This window comes from Chelonia mydas, chromosome 15 (genome assembly GCF_015237465.2).
Source record: "Chelonia mydas isolate rCheMyd1 chromosome 15, rCheMyd1.pri.v2, whole genome shotgun sequence".
Lineage (NCBI taxonomy): Eukaryota > Metazoa > Chordata > Testudines > Cheloniidae > Chelonia > Chelonia mydas.
The window spans coordinates 33,180,348-33,205,439 of record NC_057856.1 but is presented as its reverse complement, the minus strand read 5'-3'; the positions used below and the strand labels follow the sequence as shown (position 1 = coordinate 33,205,439).

General features: G+C 43.2%; 1 protein-coding gene across 10 annotated transcripts in view; it reads left to right on the top strand.

Moving 5' to 3' along the window:
- Positions 1–25,092, top strand: part of KREMEN1 (kringle containing transmembrane protein 1) — a 155,384-nt gene that overhangs the window by 116,040 nt on the left and 14,252 nt on the right. For all 10 annotated transcript variants that reach the window (XM_043529151.1, XM_043529147.1, XM_043529150.1 and 7 more), the window contains 3 exons: positions 5,284–5,375; positions 16,296–16,417; positions 16,907–17,060. In XM_043529151.1, the coding sequence (XP_043385086.1) occupies positions 5,284–5,375; positions 16,296–16,417; positions 16,907–17,060 (368 nt within the window). The remainder of the gene's footprint in view (positions 1–5,283; positions 5,376–16,295; positions 16,418–16,906; positions 17,061–25,092) is intronic.

The window sequence follows — 25,092 nt, the reverse complement described above, 5'->3', positions numbered from 1 at the left end:
TAGCCAGAGAAAGAGCCCTGTGATCTAGAACGTGAGCCCCAGGAATTTGACTAAGTTGCCAAATATAGCCTTTTTTATGAAAGCCTGCTCAACTGCTGCTTTCCTCCTCACAATGCAGTGTGACTGGAATGTCAGAGCCATTTTTCTTCACTGGTTAGATCACTATGCTGAGAAATAGCCTTGCAGGTATGTTGAAGGAGGATTGATGGATACTTTTGAAAACTATAGTCTCTTGGAAAATAGCTTTGATAATCACTGTGACTCAGGATACCTGAGTTCTGTTCCTTGCTCTGTCACTCATTTGCTGGGTGACAATGGATAAATCACTCCTTCCCTCCACTAACCTACCTCGTGTGAGTGTTTTGAGGTTACATTTGTTAATGTTTGGGAAGTGTTTTTGAATTCTCTGGATGGGAGGTGCTGTAAAAGTGAAAAGGTTTATTATATCCTTATTCAGAAAAATGCTAGGTCCCACAATCATACCCTATTTGCAATATTTGTCATACTTTATTTGTATACAAAGAGAGAAAATGTTTCATTACACAGTATCCTTATAACATGGAAATTCTTTGATTTCAAGGTTAAAAGGGACCATTGTGATCCTCTAGTCTGACCAACTGTATTGCACAGACCACACAACTTCCCCAAAATAATTCCTAGGGCATAGCTTTTAGAAAAACATCTGATCTTAATTTAAAAACTCATCAGTGATGGAGAATCCACCATGCCCCTTAGTAAAGTGTTCCAGTGATTAATTACTCTCTCTGTTAAAAAAGTATCCCATATTGTCTAGCTCAGTGGTTCTCAAACTGTGGGTTGGGACCCCTAAGTGGGTTGCAGCCCCATTTTAGTGGGGTCACCAGGGTTGGTGTTAGACTTGCTGGGGCCAGGGGCCAAAGACCAAGACCAAGCCCCACCATCCGGGGCCAAAGACTGAGCCCCATTGCCCGGGGACAAAGCTGAAGCCTAAGTCCCATCGTCTGGGTCCAAAGCCCAAGGACTTCATCCCTTAGTGGCGGGACTCAGGTCACAGGCTTCCAGCCACTGGATCACATCTCTTTGCTTGACTGAAGAGTCCTCTTATCAGAGATCTGTTCCCCAGGTAAGTATAATGAGCTCAATGGAGGGCTGGTCTGAATCAGAGCACTAAAGAGAGGCAGATGCAATCTAGAGGCCAAATTGTGTTTTATCTCAATCAGTTGGGGTAAAGTACAAATCAATTAAATGGTGAGTAATCACAAGTAAATCAGAGTTAGTTGTTTTAGGAGGAACTACTACTTAATCTTACAGTGTAAATTAGTACTGTTATCTACTGTATATTAACTACTATTATCGTAATTAAATTCACTTTATAGGTAACAATTTACATGTATGAAATAAAAGAATTTTGAATTAGGAAAATACAATGCACTAGAACATAAACCCTGTTGCTGTATGTTCCCTCTTCAGTTTCTTGGTTGCCAACCTCTGTAAACCCAGAGTTTGGAGGGAAAGTTCTTAGGATGTTTAGTTATATTTTGAGCGATGACTATGGTGCAATCTTTGTTTACTGTTTTGATTTCCAGCATAAGTACATACACGTATTTCTTGATGTGATCTGTTGGCTTCTTGATTGAACAATTATATCTCTGCTTCTTTCTGGTTTACAGTCCCTTTGCTCTTTGACAATTTCTCTATTTCTGTCACTTCACTTTGTATACCTTAAGATGCTGTCCAGATGTTTTTACAGACCTTACTGTTTTTCTCTGAAAACATCCACTCAATGTGCAGTGGCAGTCAAAAAAGTGACCAGAATGTTGGGAATCATTAAGAAAGGGATAAATAATAAGACAGAAAATATCATATAGCCTCTATATAAATCCATGGTTTGCCCACATCTTGAATACTGCGTGCAGATGTGGTCACCACATCTCAAAAAAGATATATTGGAATTGGAAAAGGTTCAGAAAAGGGCAACAAAAATTATTAGGGGTATGGAGTGTCTGCCATATGAGGAGAGATTAATAAGACTGGGACTTTTCAGCTTGGAAAAAAGACGACTAAGGTGGGAAACTTCTCCTTTGTGTCCTTAACTCTGCTTGCTGTAGAGTTCACCTTTGTCCCTTTGCTTTCCTTATCAATTTTCTACAATTCCTAGCTTCTGATTTATATTCATCACTTGCAGTTTCCCCATCTCCCACACACAGTTCCCAATTATCATTCAGATTTTTTTGATTGAATTCTTTCTCCACACTGATTTGGCTCATAATTATTTTGAGCTTTGTGAAATTGGGACTTTTAAAGCACCTAAGATACGTATTACTGGTTTGGACTGTGTTCTCTTTGCACATTACAAATGTGATCAAGTCATAATCATTTTTACCTAAGCTACCATTAATTTTTAGTTCTGAGATCAATTCCTCTTTATCTCTCAAGACGAGGTCTAAAATAGAATTCCCCTGTGTTGGTTGCAACACTTTTTGTGTTAGGAAATTGAAATATCTCATAATGCTCTGTAAAACCTCATTTCAGCTATAACAGAATTAGGCAGACTATGGTGTTGAAGATCTGAAGGACACTCATTTCTTGTTTGTCTCCATGCAACCACTGGGAAACAAGGCAAAGATTTCCAAAGCTATTAGCGACTATCTGTCTACACTTTCCCTGCATTTTAAGATGTTTCTGCATTAAATCCTATTAGCATGATTTATGCAGCTGTAATTAAAAGCATTTGATGCCCAGATTGCAGGTACAACAGTAACACTTCCCACAACTGCTAAGGTGAGAAAAAGACGGTTTTATCACAATACAAGCTTCTCTCACACAGCTCCACCAATGGACCTCCTTTATCAGCTAGAACAGCCTCTTGCTGATATATTTCCACATCCACCAGCCTCCAGCAAGCTCTGTCACCGTACCTCAATCCTGACAAAAAATAACCTCTGCTATCCTATTCTTGGGCCTTCCTTCTCCAGTACCTCTACCAGTGCATCTCAGATCTTGACTGGCAGCAACCCTGCTATTACAGTCATGCTCCCCTAATTCTGGCAATTGTTTCTAGCTCCTCATTCTTTAGCTGCAATACCCTTTGCAGTTCTAATGTTGGATCTCCCACAAAGCTTTGCTAGTTCACCCTAACCTTACCATGCAACATATGTGCTCCTTCAGTCCAGCGTGTCTCAGACACAAAAGGCAGGTCATGGCAAATTGTAGGATAATTTTATGACAGTGACAAATGTTCACCAAGACGAGATAAGTAGCTGGCTTTGGTTTTGGACAGAGGGCAAGTCTGAACCTAACCCTCCAGAAGTGAAAGGCTAATGCTTGATGAACTTAATTCTGTTAGTCTTCTCTTATTTCTTCTAGGTTAAAATAATTTTTAAAATGCCCAAACAGAAAGTTAAGAATTAATTAGATTTGTGATTTTAAGTAATACCATACAGCAGCAAAAAAATCATATACAAATAATTAATTAGCCCAGCCAGGCTAATCAAAGCTACAGAACAGACCCTTCCCTAACCCACTCAAATGTTCCCCAAAATGCTGTAAAATAAATTTCTTTTGCAGCATGCCAAGAAAGTCATCAAGTTTGGGCTGTTTTGTATTAATGCAGGAACCAAGTTCCAGAGTTCCAGAACTCTCACAGAGGATACCCTGCGGGCAGCACCCTCTCTTTCAGTGGTAGCCAGTAATAGTACTGCATCTTTAAGAGTTCAAGAAGCAGTGGATCATTTTTAGGAAGTTAGCTGGACAAGTACCTTTTGTGGTGTTGTAAGCTCTCTATGGTCCTACATTTCCTTTGGGGCTGATTCTCTACTTCCCTGCATCTTGTGTAAAAAGGCCCTTTTGGTTTTCTTTCATAACATTTGAGGACAAGGTTGGTGGTAACCTTGTCCTCTCAACCACTCCTGAAGAATCTCCTGTGCTTGAGCATTATAGCTGAATTCACTAATACTTTGACTCAACAAAGGCACAGGAACTCTCAGAAGTGTGGAATTTTACTGCGTTGCCTTGGGCCATAGGGTTTTCAATGGTTTGGCAGCAGGGTGACCAGATCACAACAGTAAAATATCGGGACACATTGGGGTGCCTTCAGCCCCAACCACAGTCCATCCCCACTCCTCCCAGGTTCCACCCCAACTCTGCCCCAGGTTCTGCACCCTCCCCGCTTGCCCCACCCCCGCACCCTTCCGCATCCCCTGGCCCACCGCTGGCTTGCTGCGTCCTTCCTCAGTCCCCCACCCACCGCTCGCCTCTTCACAGCACCTGCCCACCGCTCGCTTGCCACTCGCCTTTTCACCCCCCTCCCCGACACTCACCCCTACGGTGCCGACTTCCCCTCTGCCCAGTGGGTGCTCATCCAGCCCCCCGCCCCTTCCTGCCCCTGCACTGCCCTCACCCCACCCCATTCCACCCCCTTCCCCCAAGTCCCCGACCCTGCCCTGCCTCTTCTCCACCTCCTCCCCTGAGCGCGCCACGTCCCCCGCTCCTCCCCCTTCCTCCCAGAAAGTCCTAATTGATGCCCAACAGCTGTTAGGAGGCAGGAAGCACTGGGAGGGAGGGGATAGCGCGGGGATGCAGTGCGCTGGGGGGAGGGCAGAAGAAGGCGAGGAGTGGGGAGCTTGGCTGCAATTTTTCCCCATGGGTGCTCCAGCCCCGGAGCACCCACAGAGTCGGCGCCTCCCTCCCCCTCACCTCGTTACCTGAATATCAGGACAAATGGCATCCCGATCGTACATTGATCAGGACGCAGGACAAAAGGTTAAATATCAGGACAGTCCCAATTTTATGAGGACATCTGGTCACCCTATTTGGCAGTGAGTGTAAAATGGTACTGAGAATTTCCATGGTTTGTACCATTAAGCTCAGACTTTACCAGGAATTTGAGGATCTTACTGTAATACTACGACTTTTCTGATTTACCAAAAATCAGCCAGTATAAATTCCATTGTTTTTCCCAGTACACCATTAGCTCAGTAGTTCTTATCATTCTGTTCTCCACCATTTTCTTCTTGGAAAGACAGACCAGCTGAAACACTGCAGTGCAAATTAAAATAATGATAGCAATGAAGCCTTAGATTTAAAATAAAAATGAAGGATCTGTATGTATCTCCACTGAATGCATCCGATGAAGTGAGCTGTAGCTCACGAAAGCTTGTGCTCAAATAAATTTGTTAGTCTCTAAGGTGCCACAAGTACTCCTTTTCTTTTTGTGGATACAGACTAACACGGCTGCTACTCTGGGATCTGTATGTGGTTCACAAAAATGTTTGATAAATTTTTGATGTCTCCTTCCATTGATAGGAACCCTGATGGAGATGTCAGCCCCTGGTGCTACATTGCAGAGAGTGAGGATGGAGTGTATTGGAAATACTGTGAGATTCCATCTTGCCGAAGTAAGAGAAAACATTATTCCAGGCCTGATTTACTCTTCTGTAGAGATTAACTGTCACGTGACAGTGGGTGATGGTTTAGTGACATTCATTAATGGGAACTAGAATAAAATCAAACAGCTTTTTTTATCCACTTGTGACCTAAGCAAAATTTTTAATGCTGTTCTTCAGAGCTAAAGGCAAACTCACTGTACCCGTCATACCCCATCCACAGTCATAACTACTGAATTATGTTATTTAAAGTAAAATACAGTAAAGGGATTAGCTCCAAATTTATGAAGTGCTGCTAGTTTCCTATAAATGTAGAAATGTTTGTTTATTAAAAATAAATAGTGAATAAATAATAAATAGGAAAGTATTCAAGTTCAAAAAACAAAAACAAAACAATTAAAAAAACAGCTGTTCGTTATCACATTCCTTAATGTAGTGTACTTATCTTAGAGAAAGTTTTTCCATAATGCCTATCAACACAGGCCAAAATTTTTCATACCTGAGTGCCTAAAGTTATGTAGCTAAATTTTCAAAACTCTCTGGCTAAATTATGAACTGAAATCCCCTAGATGCTAACAGGTACTTACAGCCAAATCCTTAGGCACCAATCCTGCATTTATGGCTTAACTTTACATGTGAGCAATCTCACTGATTTCTAGGGGACTACTTATGTGTGTATGTTAAGCATGTGCATTATGTATTTGCAGGCTCAGAGCCTTTGTCCTTACTCAGACACACTTCCAGTTTAAAAACTAAGTGAGTACAATATGATTTGGATTTTGCTCACCACTACTTCTTATAGGTATGTAAACAAGAGGATTGTACATGCAGGTTAGACAACTAAATTTAAAAATTTGCCCTTAAGGCAAAAGGGCATTTTTATTTAGGTGACTCAGTGTGGATTGAGGAGTCTAACTTCAGAAAAGCAGGAATGAAAGTTTTCATCTTAGTTTCTATTTAGAACCACAATGCATGATCCATAGTGGATTTTACTCATCACCTATCCAAGATACCAGAAGCTATTCCATTTCTGAATTTCAGGGTACTTTCTTGATTTAAAGAGGGGCATCTGTGTTTTCTTTAAAGCCCACAGATCCTAGCAAATTATCTGGATTTGGCTCTAATATAAAATAAATTGAAAAACAAATTTTCTGCCCATTTGTTCCACACATAAATCCTTTCAGTACTAGACCCAATAATTTTCCCTATGGTGGGGAACAGAGGATTTAAATTTGGACATTTTTATTTGCACAGATAATCCCAGATTTACATTTACAAAATGTCCTTTTGACCAGTAGTAGCTGCTTCAAGCATTGCACTGAAACCAGATACTAGAAAAAGGAATTGCAGCAATTTTAGAACAAACCGTACATTGCAAGCCCCTCCAAGTCTTAATGCAAACCTGATGATTGTGCAGTTGTTTAAGGCAGAAGAGCTTGTTTCTTCCCTCCTTCTGTTTCCAGCAGGCCTGAAGATAAGTCTCAGGCACACTGTAACTAGATTTGAAAAATACACCATCAGGATTTGGGTACCTTGGTGGAGGGATAGAGAGATTGGGTGTGGAAATTCTTATTGATTATTCAATTTTTAGAAAATTAATGAGTCTGTGTTTTAAGCAGCCATCTGTGTATCTGTATTCAATGCCTGATGAGACAAAGAATTTCTGCAGTGTGACTTAACATAGCTTAGGACAAGTGGAATACAGGCAACATCAAGCCTTGGTAATTGCTTGGAGGGACTTGTGTAGTATTACTCCCATTTACAGATCACTATAACTAATTCCAAATCTATTGTTACAGTGTTTTCATGGAGATAATTACACCATATTTCAAGCCCAACAATATTTATGGCTAGTACTATGTGTCATGGAGAAGTATGTACTGATATGGTGCATTCATAAGTATGCCATATAGAAGCAGCACTATTAAATGGGAATAAAAGCTTATAGTCAAAAATGGCAGTAGTGATGGTTCCAGAGTGTGCCTGGTCTCTCTTTCTCTCTATCCCCCACCTCTTCATTATGGCATGAACTTGTAAGAGGCTTGGAAATTGGTGTGATTAATTCAAAGGAGAAAAAGGCAAATGTCAGCATTAACGGAGTGCTCAAGCTCCTCCCTGCTGAGAATAGCCCACCTTAATTAATTGGTCTCGTTATAGCTGGTATGGCAACACCCATTTTTTCATGTTCTCTGTGTATATATATCTTCCTACTGTATTTTCCACTGCATGCATCTGATGAAGTGTGTTTTAGCCCACAAAAGCTTATGCCCAAGTAAATCTGTTAGTCTCTAAGGTGCCACAAGTACTCCTCATTTTTTTTGCTGATACAGACTAACACGGCTACCACTCTGAAACCTGTCAAGGAAGGACAGGTTCTTGTCATATGGAGAAGACCTGAGAGAAGACAGTAACTGCTTCTAAATCCTTCAAACAATATGCTTTGAAGTGGCAGTAGCTTGGTGGTGTTTCTTTCTCCTTGGTAATAGGATTACTATGAAATTCAAGAGAGAGACCAAATTACAGCAGATCACACTAGTTAACCAAAACAGGGTCACCTCAGTCCATCCCTCCAAATCGTCTCACCAAAAGTATGAGGTTGCTGAAGGAAGCGTGTGGATGGCATGGCAGCTTTTCTCATCTCAGTTTCATTTCATTGGTGGAAATGTAATTCCTCGGTGTGTGTAACGTAGTCGAACACAGAAATTGGCAGAGTGGTGAATAATGATGGGACAGGTCAGTTATATAGACAGATATGGATCACTTGGTATGATGGGCTCATTTGAACAATGTGCATTTTAACACTGCAACATCTAAGAACAAAGAATGTAGGCCACACTTACAAGATGTGAGACAGTATACTGTAATGCACTGACACTGAAAAGGAGCGCTCAGAGAAGACAAGGCCATTGTGGAGAAGCTAAATGAATTATTTGCATTGGTCTTCACTGCAGAGGATATGAGGGAGACTCCCACACCTGAGCCATTCTTTTTAGGTGAGAAATTTGAGGAAGTGTCCCAGATTGAGGTATCAGTAGAGGAAGCTTTGGAGCAAATTGATAAATTAAACAGTAATAAGTCACCAGGACCAGATGGTCTTCTCTCAGGAGTTCTAGTGGAACTCAAATATGAAATTGCAGCACTACTAACTGTGGTTTGTAACCTATCACTTAAATCAGCTTCTGTACCAGATGACTGAAGGATAGCTAATGTGATGCCAATTTTTAAAATGGGCTCCAGAGGTGATCCCAGCAATTACTGGCCAGTAAGCCTGACTTCAGTAACTGGCAAACTGGTTGAAACTATAGTAAAGAACAGAATTATCAGACACATAGATGAACACATTTTGTTGGGACACAGTCAACACAGCTGTATCATAGAATCATAAAATATCAGGTTTGGAAGGAACCTTAGGAGGTCATCTAGTCCAACCCCCTGCTCAAAGCAGGACCAATCTCCAGCTAAATCAACCCAGTCAGGGCTTTGTCAAGCCTGATCTTAAAAACCTCCGAGGAAGGAGATTCCACCACCTCCCTAGGTAACCCATTCCAGTGCTTCACCACCCTCCTAATGAAAAAGTTTTTCCTAATATCCAACCTAAACCTCCCCCACTGCAACTTTAGACCATTACTCCTTATTCTGTCATCTGCTACCACTGAGAACAGTCTAGAGCCATCCTCTTTGGAACCCTCTATCAGGTAGTTGAAAGCAGCTATCAAATCCCCCCTCACTCTTCTCTTCTGCAGACTAAACAATCCCAGTTCCCTCAGCCTCTCCTCATAAGTCATGTGCTCCAGTCCTCTAATCATTTTTGTTGCCCTCTGCTGGACGCTTTCCCACATCCTTCTTGTAGTGTGAGGCCCAAAACTGGACACAGTACTCCAGATGAGGCCTCACCAATGTTGAATAGAGGGGAACGATCATGTCCCTCGATCTGCTGGCAATGCTCCTACTTATACAGCCCAAAATGCTGTTAGCCTTCTTGGCAACAAGGGCACACTGTTGACTCATATCCAGCTTCTCGTCCACTGTAACCCCTAGGTCCTTTTCTGCAGAACTGCTGTCTAGCCATTCGGCCCCTAGTCTGTAGCTAGGGTGACCAGATAGCAAGTGTGAAAAATCAGGATTGGGGTGGGGGGTAATAGGTGCTTATGTAAGAAAAAGCTCCAAAAATTGGGACTGTCCCTATAAAATTGGGACATCTGGTCACCCTATCTGTAGCAGTGCGTGGGATTCTTCCATCCTAAGTGCAGGACTCTGCACTTGTCCTTGTTGAACCTCATCAGATTTCTTTTGGCCCAATCCTCCAATTTGTCTAGGTCCCTCTGTATCCTATCCCTACCCTATAATAGGGTATCCTATCCCTACAACAGGGTTCAAAAAAGAATTAGGTAAGTTCATGCATGATAGGTTCCTCAATGGCTATTAGACAAGATGGTCAGGGAATGCAACCCCATACTCTGGGTGTCCCGAAGCCTCTGATTGCCAGATGCTGGGATTAAATGACAGGGGATGGATCATTTGATAATTGCCCTATTTTGTTCATTCCATCTGAAGCATCTGGCATTGGCCACTCTCAGAAGACAGGATACTGGGTTGGATGCTAAGTTCCCCATGCAGCTGCCTATTAAGTGCTGCGCAGGCGCTCAGGACTGTGGCAGGGAGAGATGCCTCTCCCCAAGCTCCAGACCTGCCACAGTGCCACTCTCCCCAGCCCCGACATAGCTCAGCCCTGAACCTGCTTCGGCCAGGGGACAGCCACCCCTCCCCCAACCCTGACCCAGCCCAGCTCCGAACCTGCCGTGGCCAGGGGACAGCCCAGCACCAAACCTTCTGCAACGGGGAGAGGGGCCTCACTCCCCAGCCCAGGTGCTGCTGCGGGGAGAGAGAGAGCTGGGGAGGAGTCCTCTCGCCCCACCGTAGCCCCAGGGAACTCCACTGCACCTCATACCCCTCATCCCCAGCCCCATCCCAGAGCCCACACCCCCAGCCAGAGTCCTCATCCCTCTTTATCTGATGGTCTTGTACCGTCAGTAATACCTACTGTGAAGGAGCCTGAATACAAATCCCAAAAGTCAAGGCTCTATAGTCTGTATGTCATTTTATCAATCACATTTGCTTTTTAGCTAACTCTGGTTGTTGTCTGTTGTGATGTCCCAATAAATTCTTATATAAAAGAAGTGGGCCAGTTTGACCTCCCATTACATTTATTAGCTTCCCTAATTGGTAGAGACATAAATTCATGCTTGAAGAACTAAGAATGATGCTTGTTCGACATATGTTAGACTGAAATTGAGTTGCTTTAGTCATTCAGGTCCTGTCTACACTAGGGCAATGATGCAAAAATTTCCACCAATTCCCGAATGTAGATAGAGCCTCAGAGTGCAGGGATGGTATTCATTAATGATACGTAACTTTACAGTGTTTCTCAATATAAGCAATTCTTTCCATGGTGCTTGCAGCTGTCAGTGTGTCTTAGATCATCAGAAAAACTGTCACATATTGGTGTTTACCTTGGGAGTCTCACACCACTTCATCCCAATACAGTATAAACAAGTGTATATTAAAAAGGTACTTTCAAACAATTGCAATCTGCTAAAATGGAGACACTGTACTAAGAACTACATTCTGTGATCTGTCACTTAGCCACTACAGATTTAGTGAAAAAACACTGTTTCCAAATCAGAGTCCCCAGGGGAAAACACACACGGCCTTGTGTGTTGTTATTTCCATATCGAACACTCTGTGATGACCCTGCCACAGCAATTCAATGGTAACCTATGGCTGTGGGGGGAACCCGAATGACAACCATAGATTGGATGGTCATGTTAAAACGATATTTGACACATAGTGCTCTGTTCTTCAAAGGGCCGAGCACTGAGATCCCAATTCATCAAAGTATTTCAGTGTATGAGAAACAAATGATAGTTCCACTGAATTCAATAGGACTCCTCACATGCTTCTAGTTAAGAATATGCTTAAGTGGTTTGCTGGATTGGGGCCAGAATGCTCAGCACCCTGAAGAATTGAACCCTCATTTAGGATTAACTGCCAATCTTAGACTAGATTGATGCCTCTCAGTGAGCCACAGTTGGCTCCAAATCCGTCACATTCCTTTTGTTTGTCAGAGATTGGAGTGCTGAGGTACGATGGGACCCTACAGGGGCTCACTAGCTATACAATGTTACCCTAGTGGCATGTTTTTTTGTTGTTTTTTAGATAGAGAATTTAATAATTTACCAACTGGGAGGTTCCCACCATTAAAGCTAACTCAAAGCATATTTTTAATGTGCTGTTTTAGGAATTCCCAAAGTCCCATGGGTGAAGTGAGCCTGGATGGTATTACAGGAAGTATTTGTTGGACAATGTAATAATGCACCCTACAGAAATTTGAGCTGTTTCTGCAGGTGTTCTATCAAGCTGGACTCAGCTGGGAAGAGCTCCAGGTGAAAATTACCTATGATACATTAATTCAGGCAGTATCTTGAAGTCTCAGTAATTATATGTTCATTGCTGCAAGTTTGACTGGTGCATGGTACTTCAGAGCCCTAGCTAGAGTACTTATCTATATACAGTATTAACACTGGAAACTTTAGCATATTTTAAGACTTAAAACAGTATTTTTATGAACACTAAACCAGAGCAGCATTAATTACTCAAACAAAACTACAAATACTAGAATTTTCTTCTCCCCAACTCTTCTGTTTTCTTAATCTCTCACCTATAGTGAGACATACTAGACATAGACATAATTGTTCTTGTGAAGAATACAGCAATATACAATTCAGTATATTCATTAATCACTAACAGCTACACTAAACCAGCCCCTAAAAATTAAGAAGTGTTCATCCATTTCCTTCTGTTTTTTTTTCTTTATTCATTCCTTTCTGCCTTACTCTCATGTAGCTTTGCTCCTCTTGTGTCAACATTAAACTTACTATATACTGCCTCTTCTGTGTCTGGCATTTGATCAGGTCCAAAGAATATAAAGTTCCACTGTTTTGTTACCTGAATAATTACTGGATTTACATGCTCTTGTCAGTTTTTGTGGGACCTGGAATGTTCTCATCTGTTTTTTTTTTTTGTTTTTTTTTTTGCTTTTACTAATGAATATTAAAAAGCTCCATGAAGAAACCAGGCATCAATCTGTATTATAGCTGCATCCTAAAACTATATTGTTCCCAGTTTGGCCTGTTACAAGTGATTTGTGAAGTAAATGAATCAGTGTTTCTTTGGACTCATTGAGATGGCAACAAGAAAACGAGAATAAAAAATTTCTTATTGTCTGCACATTATGCAAACAACAAACGAGGATTCCACGCTTCAGCAGAGAGAACTCTGCACCATGGACACTGGGTCTCAGTCTAACTTATTTATCCATTTATCTCTATCAGCATCCTTAAAGCATAGAAAGCTATTGTGTAGCCCAGCACTGACATTTTTTACCATTAATCTGATAGTACTGGTCGGTCTGGGCCTTGTGTCAGGAATGGCTCAAATGGTGCTACTTTACTGTATTACTCTGCCAATAGTGTGGGCGTGATTAGGTCTGAGTACTGCTGTGCTCTACTGAAGTCAGTACTAGCTAAAAGATTTATCCTTTGAAAACTCCCATCTAAAGATGTAGATTGAATAGAAAATATCTGGAGTAAGAGGCATTAAAATCAGGGTCAGTATAAACCAGACACTGAAATTGTGTTTAGATTCTTCTCCCAAAGGACTAATTGGCTGAAGGGAGGTGTCTTATTTGTGATGGTCCATCTCGCTTCTGCGAGAACTGTCAGAGAAAGGACATTGCTGCATCCACTCCTGCTAGTTCCTCTGTCGTGGGAGTACCACTTCACAATAGATAGTGTTGAAGGTTGCTGAGATATCAAGAGTGTGAACATGGAGGTGTGGCCCCAGTTCAAGGCCATTAGTACAGTCATCCATCAGAGCAGAGGGCTAGCCTTTTGCCATGTCCTGACTTCAGGCCTGACCTGAGGGGCTCAGGATGCTGGGGGAAGTTAAATGCTGCTGGAGCTTGTTTGATGGCTACTACCTTTTCCATAACTTTGTTCAGGCAGGGGTTTGGAAACAGAGTGGTAGTTTGCAAGGCCCCCCTGCATTAAGTGCAGACTTGTGCAGAATCAGCCAGATTACTGAGGGTTTCCAGGTGGCTAATAAGGAGACATTGACTGAGACATTGATGATGCCAGTTACAGGGCCCTATTGTACTTTGCTTGCCTTCATATGAGATGGTGATTAGACAACTCTGTCTTCTAGTGGTAGAAATAAAAGCATGGATGGATGAAGAGCAGTGGTTGTAACTGAGCATGGGGAAGCTAGTGGTGCTGCTAGGAGAATGGAACGTAATTAATAAACTTGTAGGTGCACGGACTTCACACTTGACTGAAGACATCTGACTATTGATTGTCAAGGCAATATAAAGCCTCAGAGTCTTGTTGGACTCCTTGCTGCTCCTGGACACATTTGCATCAATGATGAGGAATTTTGTGGGGTGGAGGGATAGCTCAGTGGTTTGAGCATGGGCCTGCTAAACCCAGGGTTGTGAGTTCAATCCTTGAGAGGGCCATTTAGGGATCTGGGGCAAAAATTGGGGATTGGTCCTGCTTTGAGCAGGGGTTTGGACTAGATGACCTCCTGAGGTCCCTTCCAACCCTGATATTTTGTGATTGTATGAATGATTTATACCATCTTCAAGTGGCCAGAAAACTGCTTTTTTTCTTCTCAGAGGATATATCACTATGTTTATCACCTCCAGACTAGACTAGACTGCCACCTTTTGATTGTGTTTGCTCCAGGGCAGTGACCGGGATCAGAAAGCATCCTGCAACTAATGGGTCCTAATGCAACACAGATAGTTAATAACAGTAGACACTCTGATGGGCATAGGAATGTGGTTCAGATGAAACAGGAACAGGAAGCAACCCAACAGTGAATGATCAGCTGGGATGTATACCTGGGACTTCTCATAAACATAACATACTAAGCCATCTGGCCAACTACAGACACTGGTACTTGCATTTGCTACTACATATATCAAGTAAGTCTATGAAAGAAGCATTTTCACAAATATGTTGTGAACCACATTAATTCCCCCTGAGCCATATGGTTAGTAAGTGATGCAGGGAAGGATAGGGCTTTGAGATAGCAGAGGGAGAGGAATAGTTCTCTGCCTGAGTAAGGGGAGATAGAGGAAGAGGAATTTAGGTTAGCAAAAAGCTTCCTTCCAATCTATTTAGAAAACAAAGTAACTTGTTCTGTAGCTTGATACCCTTCTTAGTGCTACTCATGCAGCTTGATAAATCTTCAGAGTATTCGACTGCTGCATTGCTAATTTAACAGCCAAGTGGCTAGAATGGCCATGACTGTGGGCATGGATCTGTATGAAGAGGTCTTATTCAAATCTAAGATCTTCAATATTTTGGCTATAAGACATCTTAGGCCTGATTTTCGAAGGTGGTGGACACCATTACCTCCGATTGATTTCAATGAGAGCATTCTGATAAATAGATTTTACGGTATTTTAAGCTGGACTCCCTGAAATTGAGGCAAACAAAATTAGTTAGGACCTCTGAAAATTTGATCTAGAGTAGTTATAGAAAGGAAATAATGAAGGTATAAACTGATCCCTTTAGCACCAAAGGACACAAACAGCCTGGCATTTGGAGCAGGGCACTTGGATTTACAAGCTCTATTACTATCAGCAGGGGAATGATTTATCCCACTGTGCCAACTAGCCTTTAGCTGTTATTTTGGTATCTGGAACTGCTAATTGATGGTCATGTGCACTATGCTGAGTGTTCTTGGGAAATACAGTATGTTATCCCCCGACACACAAGTTGGTTGGGTTCTCTATGCCTCCTTCAGACTACTCTGCAAAAGTATCGTACAGGGGTAATCCTAGGTGGAGGGAGTCCTCTTTCTGTTGGGCACCAGCACAAACTCTTTTAGCAAATGTTGCTCACTTTGAATAGACACAAGGGAATTAAAAGGGAAACAGTGTCACAGGGTTTGTCCCTTGTCCACCCCACATTGACATGGTCCATAATCTCAATTACTAGGATGAGTTTTGTGCGCATGCATTAGGCTCTAACTATACTGGAGCTACAGCCAGGTGTAATGCTGGCAGGTGCTATTCAGCTTTCTGCCGTGTGCAACATCCCTCAATCCTGAATTCAACGAGACCTCAGAAGAACCTGGTGCTATTATTCCAGTCCTGGGCCTGCCTGGGTGAAGAGTAGCGTATAGTGGTAGGCTGACTCCAATGCAATGTTCACTATATAGTACAGCAGGTAAGAATGACGTCTTTGCTGATGTTAGATGAAAAGAAGTCTCTATTAACAAGGTATCAACTTTAATTTCTTGTACTCCCAGCACCCACTTATGATTACATGGCAATGAAGTATCCTGGCAAATAGCATAGATCCAATGGCTCTGTGGACTCCACTTTGGAAGACTGCTATTGTATGTCCATAGTGAATAAAATAGTTTGAATAGAAACCATATTTCTTAACAATGCCTCATTACAATGTACATCATTCATTCCAAACCCAAATTTACCCTGATCCCACTCAAACCTAGTGTAATATTCCTGTTTATTATTGCTGAAATCAGGAATGCTGAATAATGAAATTATCTTAGGAGCTTATGTGGCCTCTATTACCATAGTATCAGAACCTGATTATAAAATATGGTGTGTATGTATTCAGGAATGAAGCCCACCTCATTTCTTGTCTCCTTGTCTTCTGCTGTGTTTGATGGGCGTTTTTCATATTTTCTAAAGGCCAGTATCATACAGCTGGAGCTTGCTAATATGAGATCTATGCTAAAAGTTGTGCAGAGGCCTCAAGGTTACACATGAAATCCTTTGTATCATAGTGTACTCATGGACACACATCTAGAATATTTGTTCTCCATAATTCTTTCCAGTGCCTGGGAATCTTGGCTGTTACAAGGACTATGGAGATCCCCCTCTTACTGGCATCAGTGAGACCTCAAACAAACTCACTATCCAAACCTGCATCAGCTTCTGCCGAAATCAGCAGTTCAAGGTAATTTCTCTGGTCTCCATTTACAGAGAGGTTTTTTTTTAAAAATGGGACAGGATGACACACACAGATCTCCACTGTATTTCTGGTGCCTTCTTTTCTTGCCCCAGGAAACCCAGCCTCTCACTTCCTCTCACTCTAGGGAGCCCAGCCTCTCTCCTGCTTATCCAAGATAGCTTGGGTATAAGCCAAAAAAGTTATATTTTGACTGCAAGGAGGAGATGCCTGCAGACATGTGAATGCTTTTGTATGCTTACACTTCATTAATGTAACAACCCTCCCCTTCCTCTGCACAGGCTTTCTCACCAGCCCTAAATGGCACCCCTGAAGCTGTCATCTGCAGAACACCCTGCCAGCTTTCTCCTGGCCCTGCTCTTAATCATTCTCCTCCAAATGGTACACTCCTTGCTGTCCCCTTTATGCCCTGACAACCTGCTATCTGTGTTCCCCAAATGTCAATCCTTCCTGTCTAAAGTCTCTTTGTTATCACAGTTTGCAGGCATGGAGTCAGGCTATGCCTGTTTCTGTGGGAATAACCCTGACTATTGGCGCTATGGGGAGGCAGTCAGCACAGAATGCAACAGTGTCTGTTTTGGCGACCATACCCAACCCTGTGGTGGTGATGGCAGGGTCATCCTCTTTGACAGTAAGTATTGAAATGGGCTGAGCATCTCTGAAAGGGGAGGCTTCAGATACTTAGCAAATCAGGGAAAAGAGTCATAAAGGAATTTGGGCACTACTGGACACAAAAGAATGCAAGACCCCCAGTAGGGCTCAACTGTAGGGCAGCTGAGGCCCTGTTTGGCTCAGAAAAATGAGAACATGAATTAGAGTAAAATTAATTAACCTTCATTCCAATTCTGTGAATGGATTGGCATATCTCTTCCAATAAATGATACTTGCTCAGACAACTGCTTCATGCTCCAGACACCGTGGTGCACTTTTCCACAAAGGGCTCTAAAGTGGCTGTCATCCATGACACAGCACTGAAGGACACTTTCAGATCTGCCCTTAATTAATGAATGCATGTGCAACTAAGGTAAGTGATAATCTTCAATAATCCCATCAGACACCTTAATTGGTACACATCAGCTCAACTTTTAATAAATAGCGTTATATTCAGTCTGGTAAAGTAGAAAGGGGAACCCAGCAGAGATTTACCTGGAGCTATGGGAAGTGGAGGGAGTTCCATCTTTTACCCTAAAAATAATTAGGTGTAATTATAAATCTAGTTACTAATTTTTGATTAAAGGAAAAACAGGATAGTTGACCATGCACCTTATTTTCTTACCTACATGGTAAAAGAGGATGTCAGATATACAAGACAACAAAATCTAGTAGACTTGTCAGTGGAGCAGCATGTTACATCAAGGGAATGAGTTATATTTCCTTAACACTACGCACCCAGAGGACTCCTCACTCACACTCTCTCTCTCTATAAATACCAGTTCCAGTTGCGTAACCTTCCAGACTAAGAGTGAAATTAAGACCTGTAGTAAACAGTGTAGTATCATTGACTTCAGTGGAGTTGCACCAATCAAACAAGGTCTGAATTCTGTCCTGAATACATGACCCTTCAATTTATGTTTAAGTGCGGTATAAGGTACAACCTTTTTCTTCATCTACACAATGATACCAAACCTTAGGACAAACTTCCACACAGTTGCTTCTCTTCACAGTATGGGTTTGAAAAGTTACTAAGTCCACAGTTTGCTCTAACACGGAAATGTGGGGGTGGTGTTAGCTATCTTAGAAGATTAGGGTTGGAAGAGACCTCAGGAGGTCATCTCGTCCAACCCACTGCTCCAATCAGGACCAACCCCAACTAAATCATCCCAGCCAGGCTTTGTCAAGCCAGGCCTTAAAAACCTCCAAAGATGGAGATTCCACAACTCCATAGGTAACCCATTCCAGTGCTTCACCACCCTCCTAGTGAAAGAGTTTTTCCTAATATCCAACCTAGACCTCCCCCACTGCAACTTGAGACCACTGCTCCTTGTTCTGTCATCTGCCACCACTGAGAATAGCTTAGCTCCATCCTCTTTGGAACTCCTCTTCAGGTAGTTGAAGTCTGCTATCAAATCCCCCTTCACTCTTCTCTTCTGCAGACTAAATAAGCCCAGTTCCCTCAGGCTCTCCTCATAAGTCATGTACCCCAGCCCCCTAATCATTATCATTGCCATCCACAGGACTCTCTCCAGTTTATCCACATCCTTTCTGTAGTGGGGGGCCCAAAACTGGATGCAATACTCCAGATGTGGCCTCACCACTGCCCAGTAGAGGGGAATAATCACTTCCCTTGATCTGCTGGCAGTGCTTCTACTAATGGAGCCCAATATGCCGTTAGCCTTCTTGGCAACAAGGGCACACTGTTTACCTATATCCAGCTTCTTGTCTACTGTAATCCCCAGGTCCTTTTCTGCAGAACTGCTGCTTTGCCAGTCAGTCTCCAGCCTGTAGCGGTGCATGGGATTCTTCCATCCTAAGTGCAAGACTCTGCACTTGTCCTTGCTGAACCTCATCAGATTTCTTTCGGCCCAATCCTCCAATTTGTGTAGGTCACTCTGGACCCTATCCCTACCCTCCAGTATATCTACCTCTCCCCCGCAGCTTAGTGTCATCCACAAACTTGCTGAGGGCGCAATCCATTCCATCATCCAGATCATTTGAACAAAACCAGCCCCAGGACCGATCCCTGGGACACTCTGCTTGATACTGGCTGCCAACTAGACATCGAGCCATTGATCACTACCTGTTGAGCCCGACAATCTAGCCAGCTTTCTATCCACCTTATAGTCCATTCATCCAATCCATACTTCTTTAACTTGCTGGCAAGAATACTGTGGAAGACCGTATCAAAAGCTTTGCTAAAGTCATGGTATATCACGTCTACCGCTTTCCCCATATCCACAGAGCCAGTTATCTCATCATAGAAGTCAATCATAGAATCATAGAATCATAGAATATCAGGGTTGGAAGGGACCTCAGGAGGTCATCTAGTCCAAACCCCTGCTCAAAGCAGGACCAATCCCCAACTAAATCATCCCAGCCAGGGCTTTGTCAAGCCTGACCTTAAAAACTTCTAAGGAAGGAGATTCCACCACCTCCCTAGGTAACGCATTCCAGTGCTTCACCACCCTCCTAGTGAAAAAGTTTTTCCTAATATCCAACCTAAACCTTGAGACCATTACTCCTTGTTCTGTCATCAGCTACCACTGAAAACAGTCTAGATCCATCCTCTTTGGAACCCCCTTCAGGTAGTTGAAAGCAGCTATCAAATCCCCCCTCATTCTTCTCTTCCGCAGACTAAACAATCCCAGTTCCCTCAGCCTCTCCTCATAAGTCATGTGCTCCAGTCCCCTAATCATTTTTGTTGCCCTCTGCTGGACTCTTTCCAATTTTTCCACATCCTTCTTGTAGTGTGGGGCCCAAAACTGGATACAGTACTCCAGATGAGGCCTCACCAATGTCGAATAGAGGGGAACGATCACATCCCTCGATCTGCTGGCAATGCCCCTACATATACATCCCAAAATGCCATTGGCCTTCTTGGCAACAATGGCACACTGTTGATTCATATCCAGCTTCTCATCCACTGTAACCCCTAGGTCCTTTTCTGCAGAACTGCTGCCGAGCCATTCGGTCCCTAGTCTGTATCGGTGCATTGGGTTCTTCCGTCCTAAGTGCAGGACTCTGCACTTGTCCTTGTTGAACCTCATTAGATTTCTTTTGGCCCAATCCTCTAATTTGTCTTGGGCCCTCTTTATCCTATCCCTACCCTCCAGTGTATCTACCTCTCCTCCCAGTTTAGTGTCATCTGCAAACTTGCTGAGGGTGCAATCCACACCATCCTCCAGATCATTTATGAAGATATTGAATAAACCCGGCCCGAGGACTGACCTTTGGGGCACTCCACTTGATACCGGCTGCCAACTAGACATGGAGCCATTGATCACTACCCGTTGAGCCCGACAATCTAGCCAACTTTCTATCCACCAGTCCATTCATCCAGCTCATACTTCTTTAACTTGCTGGCAAGAATACTGTGGGAAACCGTGTCAAAAGCTTTGCTAAAGTCAAGGAACAACATGTCCACTGCTTTCCCCTCATCCACAGAGCCAGTTATCTCGTCATAATCAAGTTGGTCAGGCATGACTTGGCCTTGGTGAATCCATGTTGACTGTTCCTGGTCATCTTCCTCTCCTCCAAGTGATTCAAAATGGAAGCTAGGGGTGATCTAGCTCCAGAAAGCAAAGATGCTCAGCCATGAGTCAAATATCATGAGTCAGATGGTGACCCCTACAAAATCATGAGATTGGCTCAAATATAATGAGATCTTGTTTTTAAAATTGAATGTGTTTTTGGTTTGTCGTCTGATTTTTGAACTCCCCCTCTCCCTTCAATGTGCTCGAGACAATTAGTGTTACCACTTCTCTCATATTTATAGTGAGTGAGACTATTTTGGCACCTGCTGCAGGAACTTTCACTAGAGGGTCCAATGCACATTGGGACCTCTTTATGATAGACAAGTCTTAAGTGTTTAAGTCTATATGAACAGTTAGTCCATGGGTGCTTGCCAGTTACGCATTAACTGTCCATGCGGACCTTGCAGCTGTGCACTAAAAGTTCACTAAGGCGCGCTTACACCTAACAACTGTCCTGGGGTTTGCAGGCCTGTCGTACTTTGATCCTCAAAACCTCTTGTCATGATTAAGCAGAATATTTTCTGCATTCAGGATTGCCATGGGGTTTTGCCTGTCTGCCCTTCTGTCCCCATCTATAGAGTGGCCAAACCTGAGCAGCGCTGTGTCCTGCTTTAGCCACTTGAAATGTTGGGAAGTATGCACTTTGATCTACTCCCGTTTCAAAGTGGGATAGATCGAAGTGCACTATGGAGCTTTTAGATGTGGGAGCAGGGCCTGGATGGACAGCCAGTGCATGGCTGGCTAATGTGAGGTAGATTTAGACCCCATCTTGCCGCATGCTAACTGTTCATATAGAAAAGCCCTTAGTGAGGGACAGTCCCTGCTCAGTGTATATTTAGTGCAAAGCAGGTTAGTGAGTTTGTGATGTGGGAACTGGAACGGGGAATCAAACTCATCCCATACAGGGGCCACCAAACTTCCATGAGATGGGAACAAAACTTAAATCCTGTTGAGCTGGGCAAGATTCATACTGCTGCCCAACAGGAGAGAGGGTCTGTAGCTCCTTTGCAATTCTCCGAGACAGCTAATCCTGCACAGGTGCTGATGTTACATTTTTGAGAATGAGACTGCTTTCTGGGAAGATAAATGTATTAAATCAGGTCTGACCTTTTGGAGCTTGCACAGGCATGGTCTCCCACCCTCTGGACCAGGGGTGGGCAAATCTTTTGGCCCAAGGGCCACATCTGGGTATGGAAATTATATGGCTGGCCATGAATGCTCATGAAATTGGGGGTTGGGGTGCAGGACAGGGTGAGGAGTCTGGGGTGGGGCCATAAATTAGGAGTTCAGGGTGTGGGAAGGGGCTCCGGACTGGGACAGGGGGTTGGGGTGCGGGGGGGGGGTGAGGGCTCCAGCTGGGGGTGTGGACTCTGGAGTGGGGCTGAGGATGATGGGTTAGGGTTGCAGGAGGGTGCTCTGGGCTGGGACCGAGGGGCTCAGAGGGCAGGAGGGGAATCAGGGCTAGGGCAGGGGATTGGGGCGCAGGAGGGGGCTCAGGGGTGCAGGCTCCAGGCAGTGCTTACCTCAAGCAGCTCCCAGAAGCAGGGGCATGTCCTCGCTTTGGCTCCTATGCGGAGGCACAGCCAGGTGGCTCTGTGTGCCACCCCTTCCACAGGTCCACCACTGCAGCTCCCATTGGCCATGGTTCCTGGCCAATGGGAGCTGCAGTGGCAGCACTTGGGGCTGGGGGCAGTGCACGCAGCGCCCTGGCTGCCCCTATGCGTAGGAGCCAGAGGGGAGACATGCCATTGCTTCTGGAAGCCACGCAGAGCCATGGCACAGAGCAGGGCAAGCCCCAAACCCCGCTCCCAAGCGGGAGCTTGAGGGTCAGATTAAAACGTATGAAAAGGAAGGATGTGGCCCCCCGGACCATAGTTTGCCCACTCCTGCTCTGCACACACAGGCAACATCTCCCACATTGCTCAGGCTTAAAACTACTCAATCTGCTACACCTATTGTTACAAATACAAATAATAAAAATGCAATGGTAAAACAAATATTAACACAACATCTGAATTCACTTCTAAATACAGTGTTTTGCAACTTCAGATCATTCCAACTATTGCATCAGGATCTGTACATCAACTTTTATAATATGTAAATTTTCCCACACCCACGTGGCTCATCAACCTACAATCTTCAGCTCCACAGCACAGACAGCTCTAGGAACAACTGCTTTTATCCTCTAAGTCAGTGGCTCTCAACCTTTCCAGACTACTGTACCTCTTTCAGGAGTCTGATTTGTCTTGCATACCCAAAATTTCACCCCACTTAAAAACTACTTGCATACAAAAATCAGACATAAAAATACAGAAGTGTCACTGCACATCATTACTGAAAAAGTGCTTACGTTCTCATTTTTACCATATAATTATAAAATAAATCAATTGGAATATAAATATTGTGCTTACATTTCAGTGTATAGTCTATATAGCAGTATAAACAAGTCATTGTCTGTATGAAATTTTAGTTTGTACTGACTTTGCTAGTGTTTTTTATGTAGCCTGTTGTAAAACTAGGCAAATAGCTAGATGAGCTGATGGACCCCCGGGAGACCTCTGTGTTGAGAACCACTGCTCTAAGTGGACCAGCACGTACAGGGAGGCACCAGACCTTCTGAAACAGCCATGGAACACTGGGCATCGTGACGCTTTGGGTCATACTGCACGCCGTGAGAGCACATTGTGGTTACAGACAGCAAAGCCAAAAGTAACAACCCCCATTTGGGTCATATGAGAACCTGAACCTGGGATCTCTGGACGTAAAAATGTAAAGAGCTACCACTTGATCTAAAGAACCCTTAGAGTGCTCTTAGCATGGTAGTAGTAACAGACTCAAGTTTCTATATGTTTCAGAGTGGTAGCCGTGTTAGGGTTTTTGAAGTTTTTTTGTTGAATAATTGCAACTTTTAGGTCTGTAATTGAGTGTCCAGGGAGGTTGAAGTGTTCTCTGACTGGTTTTTGAATGTTATAATTCTTGATGTCTGATTTGTGTCCATTTATTCTTTTGCGTAGAGATTGTCCGGTTTGGCCAATGTACATGGCAGGGGGGCATTGCTGGCACATGATGGCATATATCACATTGATAGATGAGCCTCTGATAGTGTGGCTTCAAAAACAGACTCCAACAAGAAACTTCAGAACTGGAATTAATTTGCAAACTGGAGACCATTAAATTAGGCTTGAATAAAGACTGGGAGTGCATGCGTCATTACACAAACTAAAAACTATTTCCCCATGCTAATTTTCCCCCTACTGTTACTCACACCTTCTTGTCTACTGTTTGAAATGGGCCATCCTGATTATCACTACAGAAGTTTTTTTTCCTCCTGCTGATAATAGCGCACCTTAATCGATGAGTCTCATTAGAGTTGGTATGGCAACACCCATTTTTTTCATGTTCTCTGTGTGTATATATCTATATATCTTCCTACTGTATTTTCCACTGCATGCATCTGATGAAGTGGGCTTTAGCCCACAAAAGCCTGTGCTCAAATAAGTTTCTATGTGTGGTCTAGCAAGTAAGAGGTAACAGAGTCATGGTGGGTTACAGAATCACCTAATTTGATATGTCCTTGGAAAGAATTTGGCAAAGTGGATGAGACTTGATGCTGTTGCATTAGAGACTCTGTTCTATTTCCAGCTCTACTAGTGACCCTGGGTAAGTTCTTGGTTACATGTGTGAGATCTTGTTCATAATATGGGTTGTGAAGGACACAGAAGTATTGTCAGTCAAAGAGCTGGGACTAGAATTCATGGTATCTCGACTTCTAAGTCATTGAACTTTCCATTAGGCTACAGGGCTTTGTATGGAAATGGAGCCCTCCCCCTTCCCACACACCAATGGAGCTTTTAGTATCATCACGAGACTCTTTGCAGCCAGAGCCAAAATCACATTATTCTCAATAAGTCTGAGTTGGCTACACTGCTCGGCAGTTTAGTGTTGCGTAGTTCTCTTTTGGGCTGTGCTACCCAGTTGGACATGGAAAATGCCTAATGGCCACAGATTAGAGTTGAGTTAGAGGGGACCAAGGTGACAGTAAGGATCTATTTTATTAATAGGGTGCAGTATAACACTATTTACATATCTGCCTCCCGGGGGGGTTGTGCGAATTAATTGTTTATACATGGCTTTAAACATGTGAAGACAGACAGACACACACACACACACACCATTAAAAGAATTAGTGTAACTGATAGTAATGTTACCAACAATAATGCTGGAACAGTATAGCTGAGCTATTTTAAAATTTTTATCTTCTGGTTTTTTTTCCAAAGTGATATAAGCTGTTGGTGTTAGTCTGAGAGGTCTGATTTCTTAGAAGTACTACAAAATAAAAGTACTTGTGCTAGGGTTGCCAACCCTCCAGGATTGTCCGGGAGTCTCCAAGAATTAAAGATTAATTTTTCATTAAAGATTGTCATGTGATGAAATTTCCAGGAATTGATCCAATCAAAGTTGGCAACCCTAGAG